Source organism: Martes martes, assembly GCF_963455335.1.
Source record: "Martes martes genome assembly, chromosome: 4".
Taxonomy (NCBI): Eukaryota; Metazoa; Chordata; class Mammalia; order Carnivora; family Mustelidae; genus Martes; species Martes martes.
Window position 1 is genome coordinate 130,250,326 of NC_137891.1, and position 20,478 is coordinate 130,270,803.

The following is a 20,478-nucleotide window of genomic DNA, read 5'->3' on the forward strand; positions in this document are numbered from 1 at the left end:
TGATCAAGTTCACATGCCTTAGAATAGAGGAGAACCCTAAAACCCAGGTCAGGAAGGGACTTGTTCATGCCACACAGCTGATTAGTATTGAGGGCAGCTCTCTGTCTCACACTGCCGCAGCTCAGCAAGTAGTCAAGAGATCCTGGGCTTTGGAGTCGGACTGATCTAGGCTCAGTGTCGGCCCTGCTGTTTACTGCTTGCAAAGCCTGGGGAGGCTATCTATCCTTTCTGTGCTCCAGTTTTCCCATTTGCAGAATACTGATAAATAATCCCTACCTTGTAGAAGAGCTGTGATAAGTCAAGTGATATGAGTGGTGAAGAAAAAATGCACAGCAGTGTCTGGAACATAGTAAATAATCAAAACACATCAAGTGCCTTCTCTTTCCCTTTTTTGACCAAGTTAATGTTGCCGTCAATGAACATGGCCTGATCTCAGTTATTATCTCCCCGAGGACCTAGGTTGTGCTAGCAGCCAGTTTTAAGTAAGGGGGTGGGGTGGGGTACTTGACACTGGCTAGCAAATTGGTGCCTGATTGAGGCCAAGAATATTCAAAATATTCTTCCTTCCTTCCTCTTTTTTTTTTTTTTTTGCTGTCTCTTTGGAAGAGGATTCGGGAAGATAATCATACCCGTTAGTGAATTTTTCATACTTCTTTGCAGTTGAGGCCTTTAAAACATCTGCTCATTAATAGAAGGTGCTCAGCTAATATAACGAATATTAACGATAGAGATTTTTCATTCCATTTTGGTTAATACAGGAATTATCTTTTGTCTGGATCCACGATTTTTTCAGTTTGTTTTAACGGCTTACCTACACACCAGGAAAAACTCAATCTCATAGTTGCCAAGGAGATAAATAAGAAACAATAACTCCTGAAACATCTTAACAAAAAAAAAACAAAAACAAAAAAACAACTTTCTGTTCCAGATACCAGGAAAGGAAAAGGAAGCATGTTGCCATTTTTGCATTATGTGAGGGTTAGAATTTGTCTGCATGGGAGGTGCAGAACATGAAAAGAAGAGAAAAAACCTCTATGAGGAGTTAAACCCGTTGAGCGGTGCAGAGCCTTTGTGAGAGCTGCTTCAGAAATCTATTTAGAAATCATTGCTCTTGTATCTGAATCATTACAGAGGCACCGGCATCACCCACTTCTTATTACTGCAAACATAGCAACAGTTGCCATGCTGGCAAGAGATTCGCGGCGCAAACACTGGAGTGGGGAGGGAGCCGGGCGGGGCCGGGGCTGGAGTCCGGGCTTCGGAACCGCGCTCGGTGCCGCCTGTACAGATTTAATTAGGCCGGGGGTTCACTCTGGTCTCCGTGCTGTGTCCTGTCAGACACTTCAGTAGCGCAGAAGCAGTCTCAAAAGCAGCACTTTTGGACCAAGTCTTGCTTTCGGTCATACACAAATGTCACCGCCCAAGGCAGGATCGGTGGGCTTTGATGTACCAAGAATGGGCCTGGGCCCTCGGCTCTGGGTTTTGGTTATGAATGGAGAAAGGCCCAGGCTTTCTTTTCATTTCCAGGAATTAAAAAAATAATAATAATAAAATTAAAAAAAAAACCCTCATAAAACTCTGATCGTTAGAAAGTCAGGCCATTCGCTGTGCCACTCTGTCATTTCATCAAATTGAAAACGGAGAAATCGGTCTCCGTTTATTTAGCACTTTGCCTCTGGCGAATCTTTGCAGGTTCTCTTCCCTTGGCCGGGAATTAGTTAATTAGGATTACAAAACACTTGAAGAGGGAAGTGCACTCCCGGCTCACCTTTTGGGTGACAGGGGAGCCCGTTTTCGATTGCTAACAAGCCCGGCTGAAGGACAGAAAAGAACGTGAAAATCAGCGTCGGAAGAGCCACACGGAGAGCCGGAGAGCCACGGCTCATGCTCTCTCAAGCGCCGCTTGCCACCTAAATATGTCACTGGCTCACTCTTTTCGTGTAAATCTGTTATGCCTGACAATACATGCAGGTCCTTAAAACGTATAAAAAGGTGCCAATTTTACACACCTAGGGCTTTTCTCGTATTTTCACTTTTATTAATTTCCTATTTTTCATCACTTCGTCTTCTGAACAGAGTATTCTGGTTTGCTTTTTTTTTTTTTTTTTACATTTTTTATGGAAAATGTCTGTTTCCAACTGAGGGTGCTTTCGAAAGGCAAGGAATTAAAGGAAAGGGATGGCATTTTTTTTCACACGCTCCGAACTCTGCAGCTGAACCCAGCCTGCGTTCAGTGTGCAATCTCGAAGCCTCTCTCTCAGTACAGCAGTCATAAGGGCTGGAGGCCCCACGTGTGGTTTGTCAACTGGTTGCTAGGCGGCGCTAGAGAGCAAGGCAGCTCGAAAGAGCCTCTCCTAAGACTGACTGCTTTACAGTTCGCAGGGGCTAAAGGGAAGCTCTTACAGAGAGCTCCATCCCAATTTAGCGCAGACTATTTCCAGTTCTGATAATTTGTAGGATAGCAGCAGCATAAAATGCAGGGGGCACTAGCAATCAATTTATAGTTTTCTTTCTACTTTTTGTGTGTACGTGTGCATATGGGAATTGTTCGCTTATTTCACTGAGGTGCTTTCTGGGTATGGCGCCTGGGGCTGTGGTGGAGAGGTATGTAGATATAAACAGATAGCTATGCTAGTTGTTCGGCCCTTCGTGGAAGAAGTTTTAACTCCCCGCAAGACCCCTCTCCACTCTCTTTAATCTCTCCTCCTTATTAGATGACACTTGGGGGCATAATGAGGTGTACCAAGTACTTTCACACCCTCATATCAATGTGATCAACTGTGTATTTTTCTCTCTCAACTCCATACCCTATGGCATTAAGAAAATTTCTGCTTTTGTTAATTAGAAAGATTTATGGGCACCTCAAAAAGACTGGAGCTTAAAAAGAAAGATAAAAGGCAACTGACAGGCATTATGGCACTTGCTTAGATTCTAGCTGCCCTCCTTTGGCTTTTACATTTTTTCAGCGAAGACCCTTAAAAAAGCTTGATAACTGACCTTCAGCGAGTGAATGTCACAAAAATTACACATCCCAGAGGTGATAACTATCCTGAAAAAGAGAGTTTTCTTGTCCCTAGATTAGGCAAGCAACGTTTTAGTCTTCTCATTATACAAAAAATGTGAGCGAGGCCCATAGAACTTGCCGAGCGAGTTTGTAAGGCAACACTTCCTATAAGCTCAGAAGACATTGCTGAAGTGAGAGTTACATACTACTGTGATGCTCTGATACACACTGAGGTCTTCTGTAAATCCTTTAAATGTCATATTTTAATCAACAATCTTTAGTGAGTAGGGAGACAGTTCAGGAACCAAAGATGCTATCTTTCTAATGTCTCCTTACATTTATAAATCTTAAAATTGTTTCCATGTGGCATCAGCTGGAAGGTTGTATTTATGAGTGAGAAAGGGCAGTGTCTGTTTTCATTTCCAGGGTTAAAAAATTCTTGAAATCCTCATCATTAGATAGGTTATTTTTTTGTTCCAAATGTCAGCTACAAATTACTTAAAAGAAATACAGTGAATGCAATTGGTTACTGTACTAGAGAATATATTTAATGAAGAAATGGGGGAAAAAAGGAGGCCTAGTTTTACAATGTATTTAATTCAATAAAGGAATCATACTAAAGTAGAGTTATCCTCAAAACTGGTCCCACGTTGTCTAGAAGGGAAGAGTTTATCTTTTTATATGTACTGATTGGTTTTTGTGGCTTTTAAAATGTGGCCAGGGAGTCAGGCTGGCTTCCAGAGACATGATTAAAGAAGACAGAGAGGGCAGGGTTAGGCCATGGCAAGCTGGTGTATGTGTAGCAGATACGGAGTTTGCTGTGTTCAGGCTACGTCTATATCAGTGCAAGGCAGCTGGTTATTAAGGTCTGTCACAAGCAGGCATAAACTGAGGTAAACTGGCCAGGATCTGAGGTAGTCGGAGTGAGAAGGGATAATTTCCCTGCAGTCAAAGGTTGTATTGGCTGCAGACTGAGAGGGCTCCAGGTTCCAGTGGAGCTGGCAGAACTTGATAGGTAGGCAGCTCTCTGCAGGTTCTCAAAGCCCAAACCAGAGGATACAAGTTCCTGCCTCCTAAAGATGGTTCATACATTCTGGTCAGGCTGAGCCTCCAGAGACATCGTGGTGTAAGGGAAACTACCAGCAGGCCCAGATTCAACTATCAACTATCATTTTCCCACTATGTAGCATCATACAAATTACTTATATCATTGGAGTCTCGTTTGTTTTGTCTGAAAAATGGAAACCATGAGGCCTACTTCACAAGATTGTGGTGAAGACTGAACAGCATTAATATTTGTGAGGGCCTGTCATGACCATTCATTGATTCCACAAATAGGTATTTAGCACCTACCATATGCCAGACACTGTTTTAAGTATTGGAGAGACAGCATCAAAAAGAAGAAAAGCAGTTCATGCTCTCATGAAATTTATAGTTAGTGTAGACACCAATGAAAAAGTAAATGATTAGCTAAAATTATGATTCCAGGTCGATGTAAGTGCTTTGAAGATACTGATTCCTATTGGCCTAAAGCCTGACTTTTGTTGAACCACACAGTGGGAAACACAGCCTGGGTTCAAGCAAGGTGGGAGGTCAGATAAGAAACAGTGGTATAAAGCTAAAATCTGCAAACGACAATCCCAGAGTGAACCAGGAAAAATAAAATCTACTCTACATAAAGAGATGAAGAGGGTTAGTGTCTGTTTTGTCCTCGGCTCCAGGTAAAATGAAAAAAAAAAAAAGAAAAAATGAAATATATACCCTCAGAAGTCGCATGCACAGTTCACAAAGTTCCAAGTTTAAAAATAGAAAATACCACTGCATGTATTTTATGAAAAACTCCAAGTGGAAGTTCTGAAGGGGTCCTGTGGGGTTCGTATACCTATATGATTAGCGAGAGCAAACACAAAGCTTCTGTGAAGTAACCTACACCAAATAAAGTGCCAAAAAAAATTTGGAGAGATAAAGTTCCAAGGACCTGATCTCACAAAAGGAACACAAATCTTTAAATATGTGATGATTCAGGAGCAAGAATCAGCAGAAACAATGAACTACATAATTAGACATATAAAGAGTGATTAGAAATTACAGACCTTCAGATATAGAATATTAAATAAGTGTGTTTGAAGAAAGAAAATAATCAATTAAAAGTATGTGGAAGAAACATGAGACTTTCACACTGTCACACACACATTTTCTAGATATAGAATAGAAATTAGAAATAAGTTGAAATAGAAATGTAATGAACAGAACAACATATTAGATTCAGTTACCAAGAGAATATATGAACTGGAAGACAGATTTGAAGAAATTACCGGAAGTCATCATAGAAAAAGTAAATGGTGGGAAATATTTATGAATAGATTGAGAAATGTGGAAAATTGAGTGAGAAGATCTAAACTTCTAGAGTTCCACAAGGGAAAAATAAAGAAGATGGGCTACAGAAATATTAGAAGAGGTAGTGGTGAGGGATTATCTAGAATGTATAAAAGATGGCAATTCTCAGATGCTAGACACCCAAGAAATTCAAAGCAAGATAAATCAAATCCATTAAAACTATATATCACATAGTTAAATGTAGGCTACCAAAGACAAAGAGAAGTGCTAACAGCAGTTATAAAGGGTAGACTGGAAATAAAATAAATAATTAGATCCATAGGTGAAAGTTTAAGAGCAGCAAGGAAAGTCAGAAACATGTTGAATGCATCTTGAAGGTATATGCAAAAAGTTAATTAAACACCTCAAATCCCATATTCACTAAAGTATCTTTCAAGAAGGAGGGAGAATAAGGGTGTTTTCCACATGTTTACTTCTAACAGAGTCATGTGAAAGGAATTTTTAAAGATGTATTTGAGGAAAAGGAAAATGATCTACGAGGAAGGTATGAAATATAAGTGCAATTAATAATGAAGCCATTAATAAGAGTAAGTCTAAATGAACCATAGCTGGATAAAACAATAAAATAGTATCTAAGATGTAGAGTTAAAAAAATCATGATGAAACTAAAATAATGACAGAAATATGTAATTCAGGAGAGAATGATTTGCAACTAAAACACTCCAAAACCTTTTGTTTGGGAGATCTTCTGTTTTATTAACAAATATATTAAATAAAGAATTTGTTAAGTTAAATATGTTAAGGTTTCTAAGCACCCACCAAGAATAGAAAAACAGAGTGCATATTCAGGCTGAAATTAACACCTCAGGAAACAACAGGTGTTGGTGAGGATGTGGAGGAAGGGGAACCCTTTTCCACTGTTGATAGGCATGCAATCTAGTACAGCCACTCTGGAAGACTGTATGGAGGTTCCTCAAAAAGTTAAATATAAAGCTACCCTACAACTGAGCAATTGTACTACTAGGTATTTATCCAAAGGATAAAAACAGTGATTCAAAGGGGGACATGCACTCCAATGCTTATAGCAGCAATGTCCACAATAGCCAAACTATGGAAAAAATGCAGATGTCCATTAACAGATGAATAGATAAAGAAGATGTGTTACACACACACACTCACAGATTTGGCCATCAAAAAGCATGTAATCTTGCCATTTGCAATGATGTGAATGGAACTAGAGGTATTATGCTAAGTGAAATAAGTCAGTCATGGAAAGACAAATATCATATGATTTCACATATATGTGGAATTTAAGAAACAAAACAGATGAACATAGGGGAAGAGAATGAAAAATAAGATGAAAACAGAAGGAGACAAACCATAAAAGACCCTTAACTCTAAGAAACAAATTAAGGGTTGCTGGAGGGGAGTAGGTTGGGGGACGGGGGTAACTGGGTGATGGATATTAAGGAGGGCACTTGATGTAATGAGCAGTGGGTGTTATATGCAACTGATGAATCACTAAATTACCTCTGAAACTAATAATACTATATGTTAATTAAATTGAATTTAAATAAGAAAATACAAGTTTTTAAAAATGAAAAAAAGAAAAACAGAGTGCATATTCAAAGAATAAAAAAAAACAAAAAAAGGGTGAGGAAAAAAGAAAAACTACAGAGAGTAAAATAATATGGTGCCAATGAATTCAAATTATTTCAGCAATCAATGAATAAAACAATCAATACAACAAAAGGTATATAAGAAACTTACAGAGAAGATTATGAAATCTATCTTAAAGATATTTGCTGGGAATGGCCAGAAATCCCTGTACCGATGGATGAAAGATTACTGCAAACTTTGCTGTGAAAGAGAGGAGACATCACGGGGGTCAATGCTCAGAGACGAAGACCCTTCGCTTTTCTTTGCTAATGCTTTTATTAGTCCCTCAGGATATCACTGTTTCTCAAGCACTTCAAGTGTGACAAGCGGTCTTGCTAAAACTGGGAAGCTCTGTTTACCAGAAAGATACGATATGCTAATCTGCCTGTTCTAAGAGTTCTGCTAAACATAGCCTAAGGGACAATGCATCCATCTCTTAGATCACGGAGCAGGATGGCTGTTTGGGCTAAGAAAGTTTCGAAACTGGGGCGCCTGGGTGGCTCAGTGGGTTAAAGCCTCTGCCTTCGGCTTGGGTCATGATCCCAGGGTCCTGGGATCGAGCCCCGCATCGGGCTCTCTGCTCAGCGGGGAGCCTGCTTCCTCCTCTCTCTCTCTGCCTGCTTCTCTGCCTCCTTGTGATCTCTGTCTGTCAAATAAATAAATAAAACTTAAAAAAAAAAAAAAAAAAAAAGAAAGTTTCGAAACTCCCCGCCACATTCCAAGAGCAGAGTGGTCATGAAGGCTTTGGTCTTCCAAAGGCCCACCCCATTGTCCGAAAACTTCCTTCGTCCCCTGCGGCTTCTGTGTTACATTTTAGCAAGCTAGGTATTATGGCTGAGTTCATACTCTACATTAGCCCCAACAGATATTAAAAAAACATTTAAATAAATGCAAAATCCATGAAGCTCATGGGAGGGGAAACCCAATATCATAAAGATGTCAGATCTTCCCATATTGATCTATAGGTTTAAAATGCCTATAATCTGGGGATCCTGGCTGGCTCATTCAGAAGAATATGAGACTCTTGATCTCAGGGTCATAAGTTTGAGCCCCACACTGAGTACAGAGATTGCTAAAAAAATAAAAAATAAACTTGAAAAAATCTATAATCAGAATCTTATTTTTTTGTGTAGAAAATGCAAGCTGATTATAAAATCTATATGAGTGAAGCCAAGAAAAACCAAGAATAGCCAAGATGACACAAACCCTACCAGATATCAAGACTTTAAAAATGCTACTGTAATTAAAATTCTGTATTACTGACATAGGGATAAACAAGTATTCCAATGGAACAGAATAGAAAAACTGAAAACAGATCTATCTAAATGTAGATCCTTGATGAATAAAAGAACTACTATTACACATCAGTTGGGGAAGGGATGCCTTTGTAGTTATTTGTTTGTTTATATATTTATTTGCAAAGAAGGAAAAGAAAGTTTGCAATCATTATTTCATGTTTGTTCATCCTGTTCTCTTTATACCTGGACCACATCTCCAACATCTGCCTCTTCATTGATACCTCTCCTAACTGCCTCAACAGAAGGCAATCTCTTTCTGTCCGTCTGTCTGTCTCTCTCTTTTCTAATAACACACTGGGAATGAATGTTATCAGTCACTTCTCTCCTCACACAGTTCAGGTACCTCCATTCTTCTTTAAAAAGAAATAGGTAGACATCTAAAGCTCTAATGGTGAAAGAGTGGTGTAGAAAGAAGTCTGAATTATCTGGTGGTTCATTATTTTGGATAAGAACATACCTGAACTTGATAGGAATGCAGGGGTCAAAAACTCTGAGTGCCGGAGTTTTACTCTCTTAAAATGCAGAAATACAAAGCATGGCATTTGTAGCCCAACTAATGAATCCTCTAATTTATTATAAATAAGTATATTTAGTATTTACCACATACAGTTAAATTATAAATGAGATATTGTAGGCACCTGAATAAAAACAAAAGAGAAGACAATTTCTGTCCCTGAAGTATTTATGAGCTAAAAATAAATAGTTACAAGACAAAATAATGTAAGCACATGAAGTGCCACAAAATGCCATGGCCTTTGATAAGGCACAAGTGGGGACCGGGTAGCCCCAGAAAAGGCTCCCTTATGATATGATTGAGCTGACTGAGCTATTACTGAAGGCTTATTAATATTTTGGCAAGACTGGTCAAGGTGACAAGGTTAAAAAAATATAGGATACAGGAACAGGGTAACCATAGGTTAAACACAGGAATGTATGGGATACAGTAGAACTTCTAATCTGTCTATAGCGTGCATTACCAGGGATGCTACTGCTATTTTGTGCAGGATAATTCTTTATTTTGTGGGATTGTCCCAAACACTATAGAAAGTTCAGTACTCATTCAAGAAGAGAAGAAATGACAGCAACTCTCTGCTTAGGACGCCTGGGACATATGATGCTCAGTGGGAGGTATGACTGGAAAATGTACCATTTATCATTTGGGATTGCAGGAGGACATGATTTCACTTAATTTTAGAGGTAATGGAGTATTACTGGTGGTTTTATTTTATTATTATTTTTTAATTTTTTTTTAAGATTCTGTTTATTTATTTGACAGACAGAGATCAGAAGTAGGCAGAGAGGCAGGCAGAGAGAGAGGGGAAAGCAGGCTCCCCACTGAGCAGAGAGCCCCATGCTGGGCTCAATCCCAGGACTCCAGGATCAGGACCCGAGCCAAAGGCAGAGGCTTAACCCACTGAGCCACCCAGGCGCCCCTACCGGTGGCTTTAAAGTAGGGTACTGACATAATTGGAGTTCTACAGAAGGACGGTTAGTTGCTGGCAGTGGAGCTTTAAGTGAATTAAGGTCATAATGGGAGAGAAGTTAAAACAAAAGCAGAGCAGTCATGTGGGACAAACGGACTGGGGGTTAACTCTGTGTGTGTGTGTGTGTGTGTGTGTGTGTGTGTGTGTGTGTGTGACGTGTGTGTCCGTGTGTGTGAGAGAGAGAGACTGGAGCCATGGATTGTATGAAATCATAAGAAAATTCATTTAGAGGGGCGCCTGGGTGGCTCAGTGGGTTAAAGCCTCTGCCTTCGGTTCAGGTCACGATCCCAGGGTCCTGGGATTGAGCCCCGCATCAGGCTCTCTGCTCCGCGGGGAGCCTGCTTCCTCCTCTCTCTCTCTGCCTGCCTCTCTGACTACTTGTGATCTCTGTCTGTCAAATAAATAAATAAAATCTTTAAAGAAAAAAAGAAAATTCATTTAGAGGAGAGAAGCAAGGTAGGAAGAGCTTAAAGTGGTCATATCTCCTTGTTGAGACTGCTGATTGTGGTGAGCTGGCAAGAGATAGAAACTGGGGGAGAGGAAGGCAGGGAAAGAAGGGAGGGCATTTACGGAGGTGGAGGGAAGTTGCAGTAGGAGAGGTGGTAGATTAAAAAGGGAAGTATTGGCCTTTGGTGACGAGGAGACAGGATTGCTCCTACTTGATAAACATTCTGCTCCAAGCTGGCAAATGGCCACGAACGCCTCCCTGCTCTCCTTTCTTTTCACACTCCCTAGGAACATCAGTTTCAGGGCACTGTCATCACCCACAAATCCTGCATTCCGGAAAAACTAAGTGTAAATTAAAATTTTATGACTTACATTCAACTTTTTTAAGTTAAACCGCATTGCAAGTGCACTAGGCAAACTTCCTATTTAAAGGAACCCTTTGATGGACCCTTTCCTAATGTGAGAAGTTAATTCCAAATGTATCTGTTTTACAGTTGCAGTCCCTGGATCTCTGGTTCTCCTCTACTGGACGGCTAACTAGGTCAGAGCAGTCTATTCTCAGAGCCCAGCCCCACACAAACACTAATTGGTTTTCGCATCTGAAAGGTTGTGTATCACTCTGTCATTTCTAAATTTACATGATGTAATCCATGTAAGAGATGGGAGAGATTTCATACCCAGTGGGAGGGGCAAGTGCCACATGCTTAGTTTTCCAAATATATCTAGAGACATAAAATATTTTAAAAGAGGCAGCCCCTCAGGAGCACCTTCCTCCATCTCAGATTGCAACAGTTTGTGGTTTTAGTGGGAACTGGTAGGTCCCTATGACCTGCCAAGAAAGTAATCTGACAGTTTCCCACCTTGACCTGTATTTTATGAAGGAAAACAATAATCATTAAAAAACAAATATGCAAGTAAACAACAACCAAAACCCCCATCAAATCATGCATTATAAAACTGCAGGCTGTGAACTTCATAACCCAAAACTGAAAAATAAATATATCATTTTTAAGAAGTTGTGGAGGGCTGAGAGGCCCAGAATTGGGAGCATATATCAGTCAGGACCACAGGCCAAATCCTGTACCTGTATTTTAAAAGCATGATACTAGGCTAAAAATTACACCTTGTGTGATTTTAACAAGTTAGAATGCTCCTCAGATCAGCAGTTACTAGCACATTGTAAAGACTTCAGGGAGAGACCCCACAGGTAATTAACCTTCAAAATGGTGTCCTTTGGTCACAACTGTTGCGTCACCTCTGCCCTCACTTTTCTCTTCCGTGTATCCCACTGGTTGCATCTCCTCCCCACAAAGTGACTGGCAGGTTAGCACGGCAGGGTTCCCTTCTCGCCTGCTTCTCATACTTGGGGGAATGTTGCAATCATCTCAGAAATCTCATTTCTATGGTTTTTTTGTTTCTTTTTTTTTTTTTTTTTTCCATCTGGGAAGCTTTAAAAGCTTCTGATGTCTGGGTGCCTCCTCCCCCATAGGTCTGGGTGTAATTGGCCCTGGGCATTGGTACTTGTAAGAGTTCCCCAGGTGATTCTCATGTGCGGCCAAAGTTGCGAGCCTCTGTCTTCCAGGCTGTTGAACTTGTGGCCTTGCTGGAGGTACTCCATCGGTTCCTGTATCCTCAGGCTCTTTGACCTTAAGAACCTATCGATCTCTGGTCTCACTTGCTCTGTCTTTCAGAATAAAAGCTAAAAAGGCAGGCGGAGGAGAAGTCGCTGAATTCTTTCCCTGATTGGCTTCCAGAAGAAGCTGGAAGAAGTCCAGCAAATACAAGTATTGGCAAAATATATCAAGCTTCTGAAAAGTGCCACCTCTTGTGCCAGAGAAATTCAGAAAGCATAGAACAGTCTTGGGTGAGAATTCCAGTTCTGCCTCCACAAACTTAGGAAAGTTACTTCTCCTTCCTGAGGCTCAGTTTCCTCATCTATAAAAATTGGAATGCCTACTTCCTGAGCCTTACTTAGATGACTACTCAAAGGGTCTGAAATAGCACCCAGCATGCAGTAGGCACTCAATAATGATAGGTATATACATGGAAAGCATACCGAAATTAGTTAAAGCTCTTTCACGCATTATGTTCCAAATTAATAATAATCATGATTTTTTGAGCCCATTTATTTCAATTCTTTATCTATGAAACACATGTTTATTACATATCGACTTTATGCCAACCATACTGCTAGATACTAGGGATGTGGTTATGAATAAAACACACATGATTCCTATCTTAGTACATCTTACAGCTTAGCTAAATGCTTTATCTATTTCTGGAGTTGATTTCAAGCAGTCCAGAGATTGAACTTGCTAGAGGGATGGTACAACCAATAAACAAAACTTCCATGCACCCTCACAGCAAATACTCAGGATGTCCTACATTATTAAGAGAAATCTGAGCCAAGTAGAGAGATGAAGATTTAACAGAGTTCTCCAACAGCTGTGAGGGGCCAGAAAGCTATAAGGAACCTTAGGAGACTATCAAAAGCAACATCTCGAAGACCTGATGGGTTTTTCCCACCCCATTTGGGCAGTTTTATGAGCAACAGTTTATTTCTCTGGGTTCTTTAAGGGCCTACTGGGAGTGCAGCTGTGTCTCCCATGCTGTGCGGCTGTCTATGTGTTGTAAGGTGTATGACTTACCTACATTACTGCACCTTGTAGTTTTTGGTTTGCTTGGGTCTCCTGGCATCTTTTAATCAATCACTCCCTCCCATGACAATACTGCCTCTCTCAACAGCAATCCTAAAACTGGTATTACTATCTCTATTTTATGTATAAAACTTTAAGTAACTGGCCCAAGGTCATTGGGCTGGTAAATGGCAAAGCTGAGATTGAACCTCAGGTGTATATGGTTCCACAGCTCATGCTCTTAACTTCTGCTCAAAGTAGACAAATTTCAGGTGACTGTGCTTTGGAAATATCAAAATCTGGCTGTTCAGAGAATTAATTTTAAAACCGCAAGTAAAGAATGAGAAGAGCAGATGGAACCAGGAGACGATGCTCTGACTGAACCTAATCTAATCTTGGCCTATGAGCCTCTTATGAAATTATGTAAGAGACTGGAATCTGATAAAGAATTGCGTCCACTTTGCCTGGTTATCAATCAAACCCACTGATACTTAATTTTGTGACATTCGGTAGATTAAAGGCTTTATGATTCGGATTCCCATCTCTTCATAGCAGCAGCTGCAACTCTTTTGTTAGACTAAGAATATAATAACTATGGCGAAGAGACCAACATCAGCAATTTGTATATGGCGTAAGATCCTTGCTCACTCCAGATCATCTTTCTCCACTTTCAGGATACACATTCTTACTGCGATGATGGAATGTGTGAGTGAGTGTGGAGGCATTTATGTGTGTGTAAGAGAACACATGTATAGCAACTTGCAAATGCTCTGGAGCTCATGTGAAAGCACAGAGATTTTAAGCCAGTTTTTCCAGATTTCCATGGTTTTGCAGTATAACTTTCTATGGTATCCATCCAGCTCACAAGTGACTGCCTTTTTCATTCCCCATCCAGAATAGGGGTACCTGGCAGCCATGTTTATATTAATGAAAAATGACCCCACTGCCATGCCAGCCACACTTGCTAAGACCAGGGGTGGCCACTTGATCCAAAAAAGGGCCAATCGCATTCTCTCTCAGAGCACACTGCTTTTATTACTAATTCATTATTCATAGATATTCACATGTCTATGGCCTTTGCCAAAAGACTTTGCAGTACTTTCCACTAGAGGTTGAGTAAATATATTTTCTCTCCTGGATATTGGACTCAGCTATGTGACGCGCCCATGGAATGCCATGGGGTACCACTTGAACATAGGGATTAAATGGGCATGTGAAGTTGGGCCTGTCCTCTTGAGTTCCTAGCCTTTGTCCATGAGAAGAACATGTCTCAAGTTGCTGCTGCGCCAAAGACAGGGAAAGACATGTGGGATAGACTTTGGATAAAACCTGTGCTCAGTCAAGCCACCTACAACCGGCTCAGAGACACATGAGCAAGAAATAAATACTTATGAATGTATGTTCTTGGATTCTGGTATGGATTTTATAGAGAATTATTATGGCATTACATAATTGATATATCTCTCCTTGAAACTTTACAGTTAAGCTGAGAGACAAAGAGACTGTCTATTGGGAACTGGGGCATGTAAATAGTAGAGTTCATTCTGGAAGAATGTTGAATTTTTTTTCTTTTCTTTTTTCTGACTTGCTCCTTTGCTTAAGTTCCCCCCCCCCCTCTTTTTCACTCTTTTTTTTTTGAGGTAAAGTTCACATAACATGCAATTAATCATATGAAAGTGAACAATTCAGTGACCTTTAGTACATTCACAGTGTTTTACAACCACCTCTCTCTAGTTCCAAAATAGTTTCATGATCCCAAAATAAAACCCTGTACACATTAAGCTGTTACTCCTAATTTCTCTCTCTCCGCAGCTCCTGGCAACTACCAGTCTGCTTTATTTTTATTTTTTTAATTAAAAAATTTTTTTTTACTGGATTTACATATTACCTTTTATGGACTGAGTTGTGTCCCCCTCCCACCAAATCCGTATGTTGAAGCACTAATCCCTATATGACTGTATTGGAGATAGGGCCTTTAAGGAGACGATTAAGGTTAGATGAGGTCAGACTGAAGCCCTGATCTCACAGGACAGATGCCTTTATAAAAAGGTGAAAAGATTGCAGAACTCTCTTTGCCATGTGAGAACACAGTGAGAAAGGGGCCATCTGTAAGCCAGGAAGATGGGCATCGGTACGTCCCACCGGAGCCTGACCATGCCGGCATCCTGATCTCAGATTATCAGCCTCCAGAGTGAGAAAATAAATGTCTGTTCTTTAAACTACCCAGTTGTTAAGGCAGCCTGAACTGACTCACACACTTATTCTGGGTATTCATATAAAGAGGATCATATAACATGTGATCTCTGTGGATGGCTTCTTCCAACTGAAGGCATATTTTCTAGGTTCATCCTTCTTGAAGCATGTATCAGTATGTCATTCCTTTTTATGACTGAAGAATGTTTTATTATGTGCATACCACAGTTTGTTTATCTGTTCGTCTGTTAATGGATATTTGGGTGGTTTCCGCCTTTTGGCGATTGTGAATAGGGCTACCACAAATATTTGAGTACGCGTATTTGTTTGAGTACCTGCTTACAGTTCTTCGGGGTATATACCTAGGAGTGGAATTGCTGGGTCATAGGGTCAGCCTCAGTATGCTGAACTCTTGTGGTGCTCAGATCCTCAAAGCTGTGTCTTGGTTCCTACAGAAGGAATCCTTCCTTGGATGCCATAAGATAACACCAAAATGCTTTCAGTAAATTCCTTTTGTTGCTGTAGTTAGACAGTTCCGTATTAAGCTAGAGGTAACTGCTGTTATCTGAAACTTAGAGATCTTAAGCAAATAAATAATATAATTTCTGTTTTTTGGTCCTATAACATTAATAGAATATTATATGAAAAATGGGCTAAAAACTCTTACTTCAAAGTTTGCCACAGAGATGGTAAATCCCCCGTTAACACTAACCACATTGGGTGAGGGTCTTGATGGGTTCTGGTTAACTGGACCATGAGACTGTTGTTTAGATTGCCACTCACCTTTGGGACCAGGCAGCACAGGACCTCGCATTCAGAGCATATTCCAATTCAAAACGACTCCTTAAGGCTGCCACGTGGCTCCGGCCAGGCCCACCCCGGCTCACCAGGCAGTCAGAAGAAGCAGAAGGTGAGAGAGACCCGCTACTGTTACTTGATGCAGGAGACATCATCTGAGTGAAGAAGGGGTAGTTTCAGTCCTTTCATAAATCCGACAGGCTTAAGGCATAGAATAGAATATGGATTTCTTTTAACTTTCTATTCTAGGATTTCTCATATTTCAATTTCTATTCATCTCAGTTTGCTTCCGGCATTTCCTATTGGCCTCTGATGACAACACATGTCTAGCTTAATTTACTTTTTTGACCCAGTTCTAGGCTGAGAGCTGGCCCATTCAACTAATACCATCTTTCAGAATACACGGTATGCTCAAATCAGATTCATAACATGGATATTTAGAAGGTGATTATTTAATGGTTGAAAGATGACATTTTTCACTATGGTGATGAGATTCATGGCAGAGTTCCTTTAAACTGTAGCTTAAAATTATCCCCTCTAAATGAAATTATTTCCTTTACGTAAAATGAATTTACACATGTTTCCAAGAATACATCCATTTTATAAAATGAGGGATGCTTTAATGTCTGGCAAGCATGAGGACTAAAGAGAGTTGTTGGGGGAGAATTTTTAAAAATAGTTGCAAATAGTTAAGTGTAGCTAGAAAATAGAAGAGGATGAAGAAAATGAGACAGAGAAGAAAAAATGGGAGAGTGGTTTTCTTGAATTTCTGACGACCTTGCTGTTTACCTAACCCAACTGAGCACACTCGTGCTTTGACATTATAATTTCATAAAACATGTCGGCAGTAGATTTTGGTTTAAAAATAAAATATATGTAAATTCTAGGCTCTTCACAGTAGCCAAGATATTACTAAGTGAAGCTCTGAGAATCATGTGTTGTCAGTGTTGAAATGAACCTTCAAACTCTTCAATGATTGAATCTCTTCCGTGCCTCCTTTTCAAGTTAGCTATGCGAGCTGATGGGGAGTCTCGAGTGATGAGGACCTCACTGCCTCTAGATCTGCTCATTTATCTTAGGACAGCTCTGACAATTAGACACTTCTTTCTCCTAAAAAAAACCAAACTGTAGTTACACTTCATTTCCATCTGTTGGCCCATAGAGAACAAGGCCAATCCATTTGCCATATGATCATTTTTCAGATGTTTAAAAAAATAGCTCTCAGGCTCATCCTAATTTTCTCTTCTCTGGGGCAAGCATCTCTGGTTCCTTCAATTGGTTCTCACACCCATGATTTTCAATCCATTCATCATTCTGATCTGTCTTCCCTAAAATTTGTGTTCCAGTTATAATCATCCCTTTAAAAGGACCTAACTGGGTACTATTTTGTTTGGCCATCTCAGAAGAGAGAGGAATGATACCCATCCTTTATTTTGTAGCAAGACAGCTACTTTACATTCTAACTCCCTAAGAGCTTATAATCCACTAACATGCATGATGCTCCTAAACCATATCTCCACCATTTGACATACTTACTATTGTTTCTTTGACTCTGGTATGTGATGTTACCATTTATTCTTGTTAAACATGCCGTATCATTTTATCTTCCAAGACATGGAATTCCACAAATCAAGCCCCTTAAAGTTGATTCTGGGCCATTATTTGGTGCAGCCCAGTCTGGCAAGTTCTCTTTGCCTATAGTTATTCATCTTCTGTACTGGTAGAGATTGTGCTAAGAGGCTCGGTCAGTATAAGAAGCCATACTAGTTTAGGAGATCCTACCATTGTCTCTATTTCTGGAATCCACTTTCTCATCTAATTGGCTATATCCCCAGGCTTGGAGCAGTTTTGCCCTGTGAAACACAAAGGTTCAAAGTGAGAGGACACTTGGAACTTAAGCCTTAAGTGTCTCTCAACACTCAAGGCCTCTGGCAGATGCCCTTGTTAGTAGGGGCTGCTAAGCCCCACCATATATACTACTACTTTTCTCTGCTGCGTATGTTTCAGGACTGAAGAGAAGGGAATGGACGTTTAATGTCCAAAGACAACCTGCCTCCTACAAAAAAAGACTTCCTTTTTAGAAGTTCCTTTACAGAGTTAGGAAACAGCCATTTGTTGCAGGCTGCCACTGAGGGCCTGGAACCCTTTCCCAATAAACTGGGTTCTAGTGACTATAAGCTGAGATTTTGTTGCTGTTGTTGTTGTTGTTTTAGGGGACAAAAAATGGAAGGTTCCACTTTGGGATTGATGCTGTTGATGCTATTTCCCCCGTTTTGCTCCTTCCCATCATATGCATGTGTATTTGTAAGCCTATATATGTGATGTCCACTCCTGTCCGTTGCAGCACTCATTTGCATTGGGAATATATTATTATTTTTGAATTAGTGCTCATGTGTTAGCTTCCTTGCTTATTTTCAAGTACTATCTCCTGACCAGGTGTATAGAAAATTAAGGCAATTAGAGAGAAAAAGCAAACAGCTCCTTGATATTAAGGGAAGAAAATTCCATTAGGCTGATTACCAACATATATCACTTCATGCAACACATGTGTGGTATAAAAGCAATGCATCCCAATTAATTTATGCACTAATTTTAGTGATAATTTCCCTTTCTTATTGAGCATAGACAATGGCTTAATATTTTAACTTATGTTTCACTGTAGGTAGGAACTTTTGTAGAGAAAAAAGTTGATTTACATAATTACCTTCTAACATATTTGCTGTATTTTCAAACTTTTACAAATTAATTTTTTCAAGCTGGGCTTGCCTGTGTCCATTTGCCTTACTGATTACGTGCTGTAAGGCCCCAATTCATGCTGAATTTGCCTTTGTCCCTATGGATTCAGTCATTCCACCTTAGAAGCTTAATGAACAGGGTAAATATATGAATGAAGTTATGGACCTTCATACCTACTTTCTATGAGCACCACTTGCCTATTCCCGTACCCCCTTGGATATTCAAGATTTTTTTTTAAAGACGTATTTCAGAAGCTAAAGTTCTTACCTCAATGTTGCAAAGACACTCTTCTAACTTGGTAACAACTTCAGAAAATTCTGGTCTTCCCTGTAAATAAAGAAAAGACTTTTTTCCCCCAAAGAATAAAAGGGAGGCAACTCTTTGGATTTTAAAATTGGGTATTTGCATTTGTAAAGAATGAGATTAACAATAAAGTATATTTTTATTTAAAATACACTTGTATTGAAGTGTTAATTGAATGTTCATTTGCTGTTCAGGGAGGGATGTTGAGTCTTCTTCTGATAAGAGTTTTAAGTCAGAATTTGCAACTACATTCAGATAATGAAATAGTGGAAAAGCTTTAATTAGCTTTGCATGCTTTTAAATGGCAGGTTTTTCTCTTCAAAATGAAAGAATAAAAGTGAATACTAAAAACTGTTAACTATCTCAGTGCCTTATAATACACTGCACAATGTGTCTGTAGGAAAAGAACTGCTAAAGCAAATTTTGTAATTAGCTTCATTTTGAAAATGTCATCTCAGATTCAAAGCTAAGATCAATAGAAATCTTATGACTATGCCCTATTTTAGGGGTTAAGATAAGCTTTTTATATTCAAAAGCTGCCATTAAAGACATTGTTCATTATGAACTTCTGTGTCTGATGAGTTTAGTTAAACAAACATTTATTGTATTCTGAGTACATTCCAAACTTTGTTCTAATTGCTCAGGATATAAAGATGATTATGGATCTATGGAAAAAGTACTGGGGATTTTAGAAAATGTTGTTCTTTTTGGAAGAGATTATATGCCTCCTTTTGTCAGATCCTAGGGACTATATAACCTATCATTTCTCCTTTATGAAACTTTTACTGCTAGGAGGTGGATAGCCCAATTTAACATTCAGGTGCAGTAACCAACTAATTTAGATTCTTAGTAGAACAATTTCTCCCTTAATATCTAGCCCTCCCCTGAGGACACTGCTTCCCCAGAGCCCTCTCAAGTGAAAGCTGTTTTTTTCTTGCGTATTCCTGGTGCCCCTAAGTCGGTAGGGGTGGTGATGGGGTGAGTGGAGCTCTGGGTCTTCCTTATTGTCATTGCAACTTCCAAATGGCCTCTCTTCTAAAAACCACCAGTTTATGAAGCTATTACACCAGTCACTGTCCATCATTCTTTGAAGGCTTTAGTGTTTGGCTCCCTGTCATGCTAACATTACTCAGTGCTTTTATTATCCGTGCAACTAATCATTATAATGGCCTGACCTCTAGGTTCCTTTGTCTCCTCTTCTGCCTTGACCTTACACTCCACCTTCTTCTAGTCACTTAGCTTCTGTGTCCCATCCTAGACCAGTTGCTAACAAGGTCTGCAACCCTTCCATGTTTCTAGCCTGTCAGTTTCCATCAGATCACTCTCTAGGCTCTACTTTCTTTCTAGATTATTCATTTTAAAATTTTTTTTTATTTTTTAAAAGATTTTATTTATTTATTTGAGAGAGAGAGAGAGAACATGAGCAAGGGGAACAGGGAGAAGCAGGTTCCGATGTGGGGCTCAACCCCGGGACCCCGAGATCATGACCTGAGTGGAAGGCAGATGCTTAACTGACTGAGCCACCCAGGTGCCTCTCTAGCTTACTTCTTCTGCAACCCTGACTCCAACAATCTTTAACCACA

At 39.8% G+C, this 20,478-nt stretch overlaps 1 protein-coding gene across 2 annotated transcripts in view; it reads right to left on the minus strand.

The window, feature by feature from the left end:
* The window catches only part of LOC308341472 (serine/threonine-protein kinase TNNI3K), a 312,271-nt gene that overhangs the window by 33,547 nt on the left and 258,246 nt on the right, over window positions 1–20,478 (minus strand). For both annotated transcript variants that reach the window (XM_080801434.1, XM_080801433.1), the window contains exons 22-23: window positions 18,860–18,919; window positions 15,842–16,011 (exon numbers count right to left, since the gene is read on the minus strand). In XM_080801434.1, coding sequence (XP_080657560.1) covers window positions 15,842–16,011; window positions 18,860–18,919 — 230 coding nt within the window. The remainder of the gene's footprint in view (window positions 1–15,841; window positions 16,012–18,859; window positions 18,920–20,478) is intronic.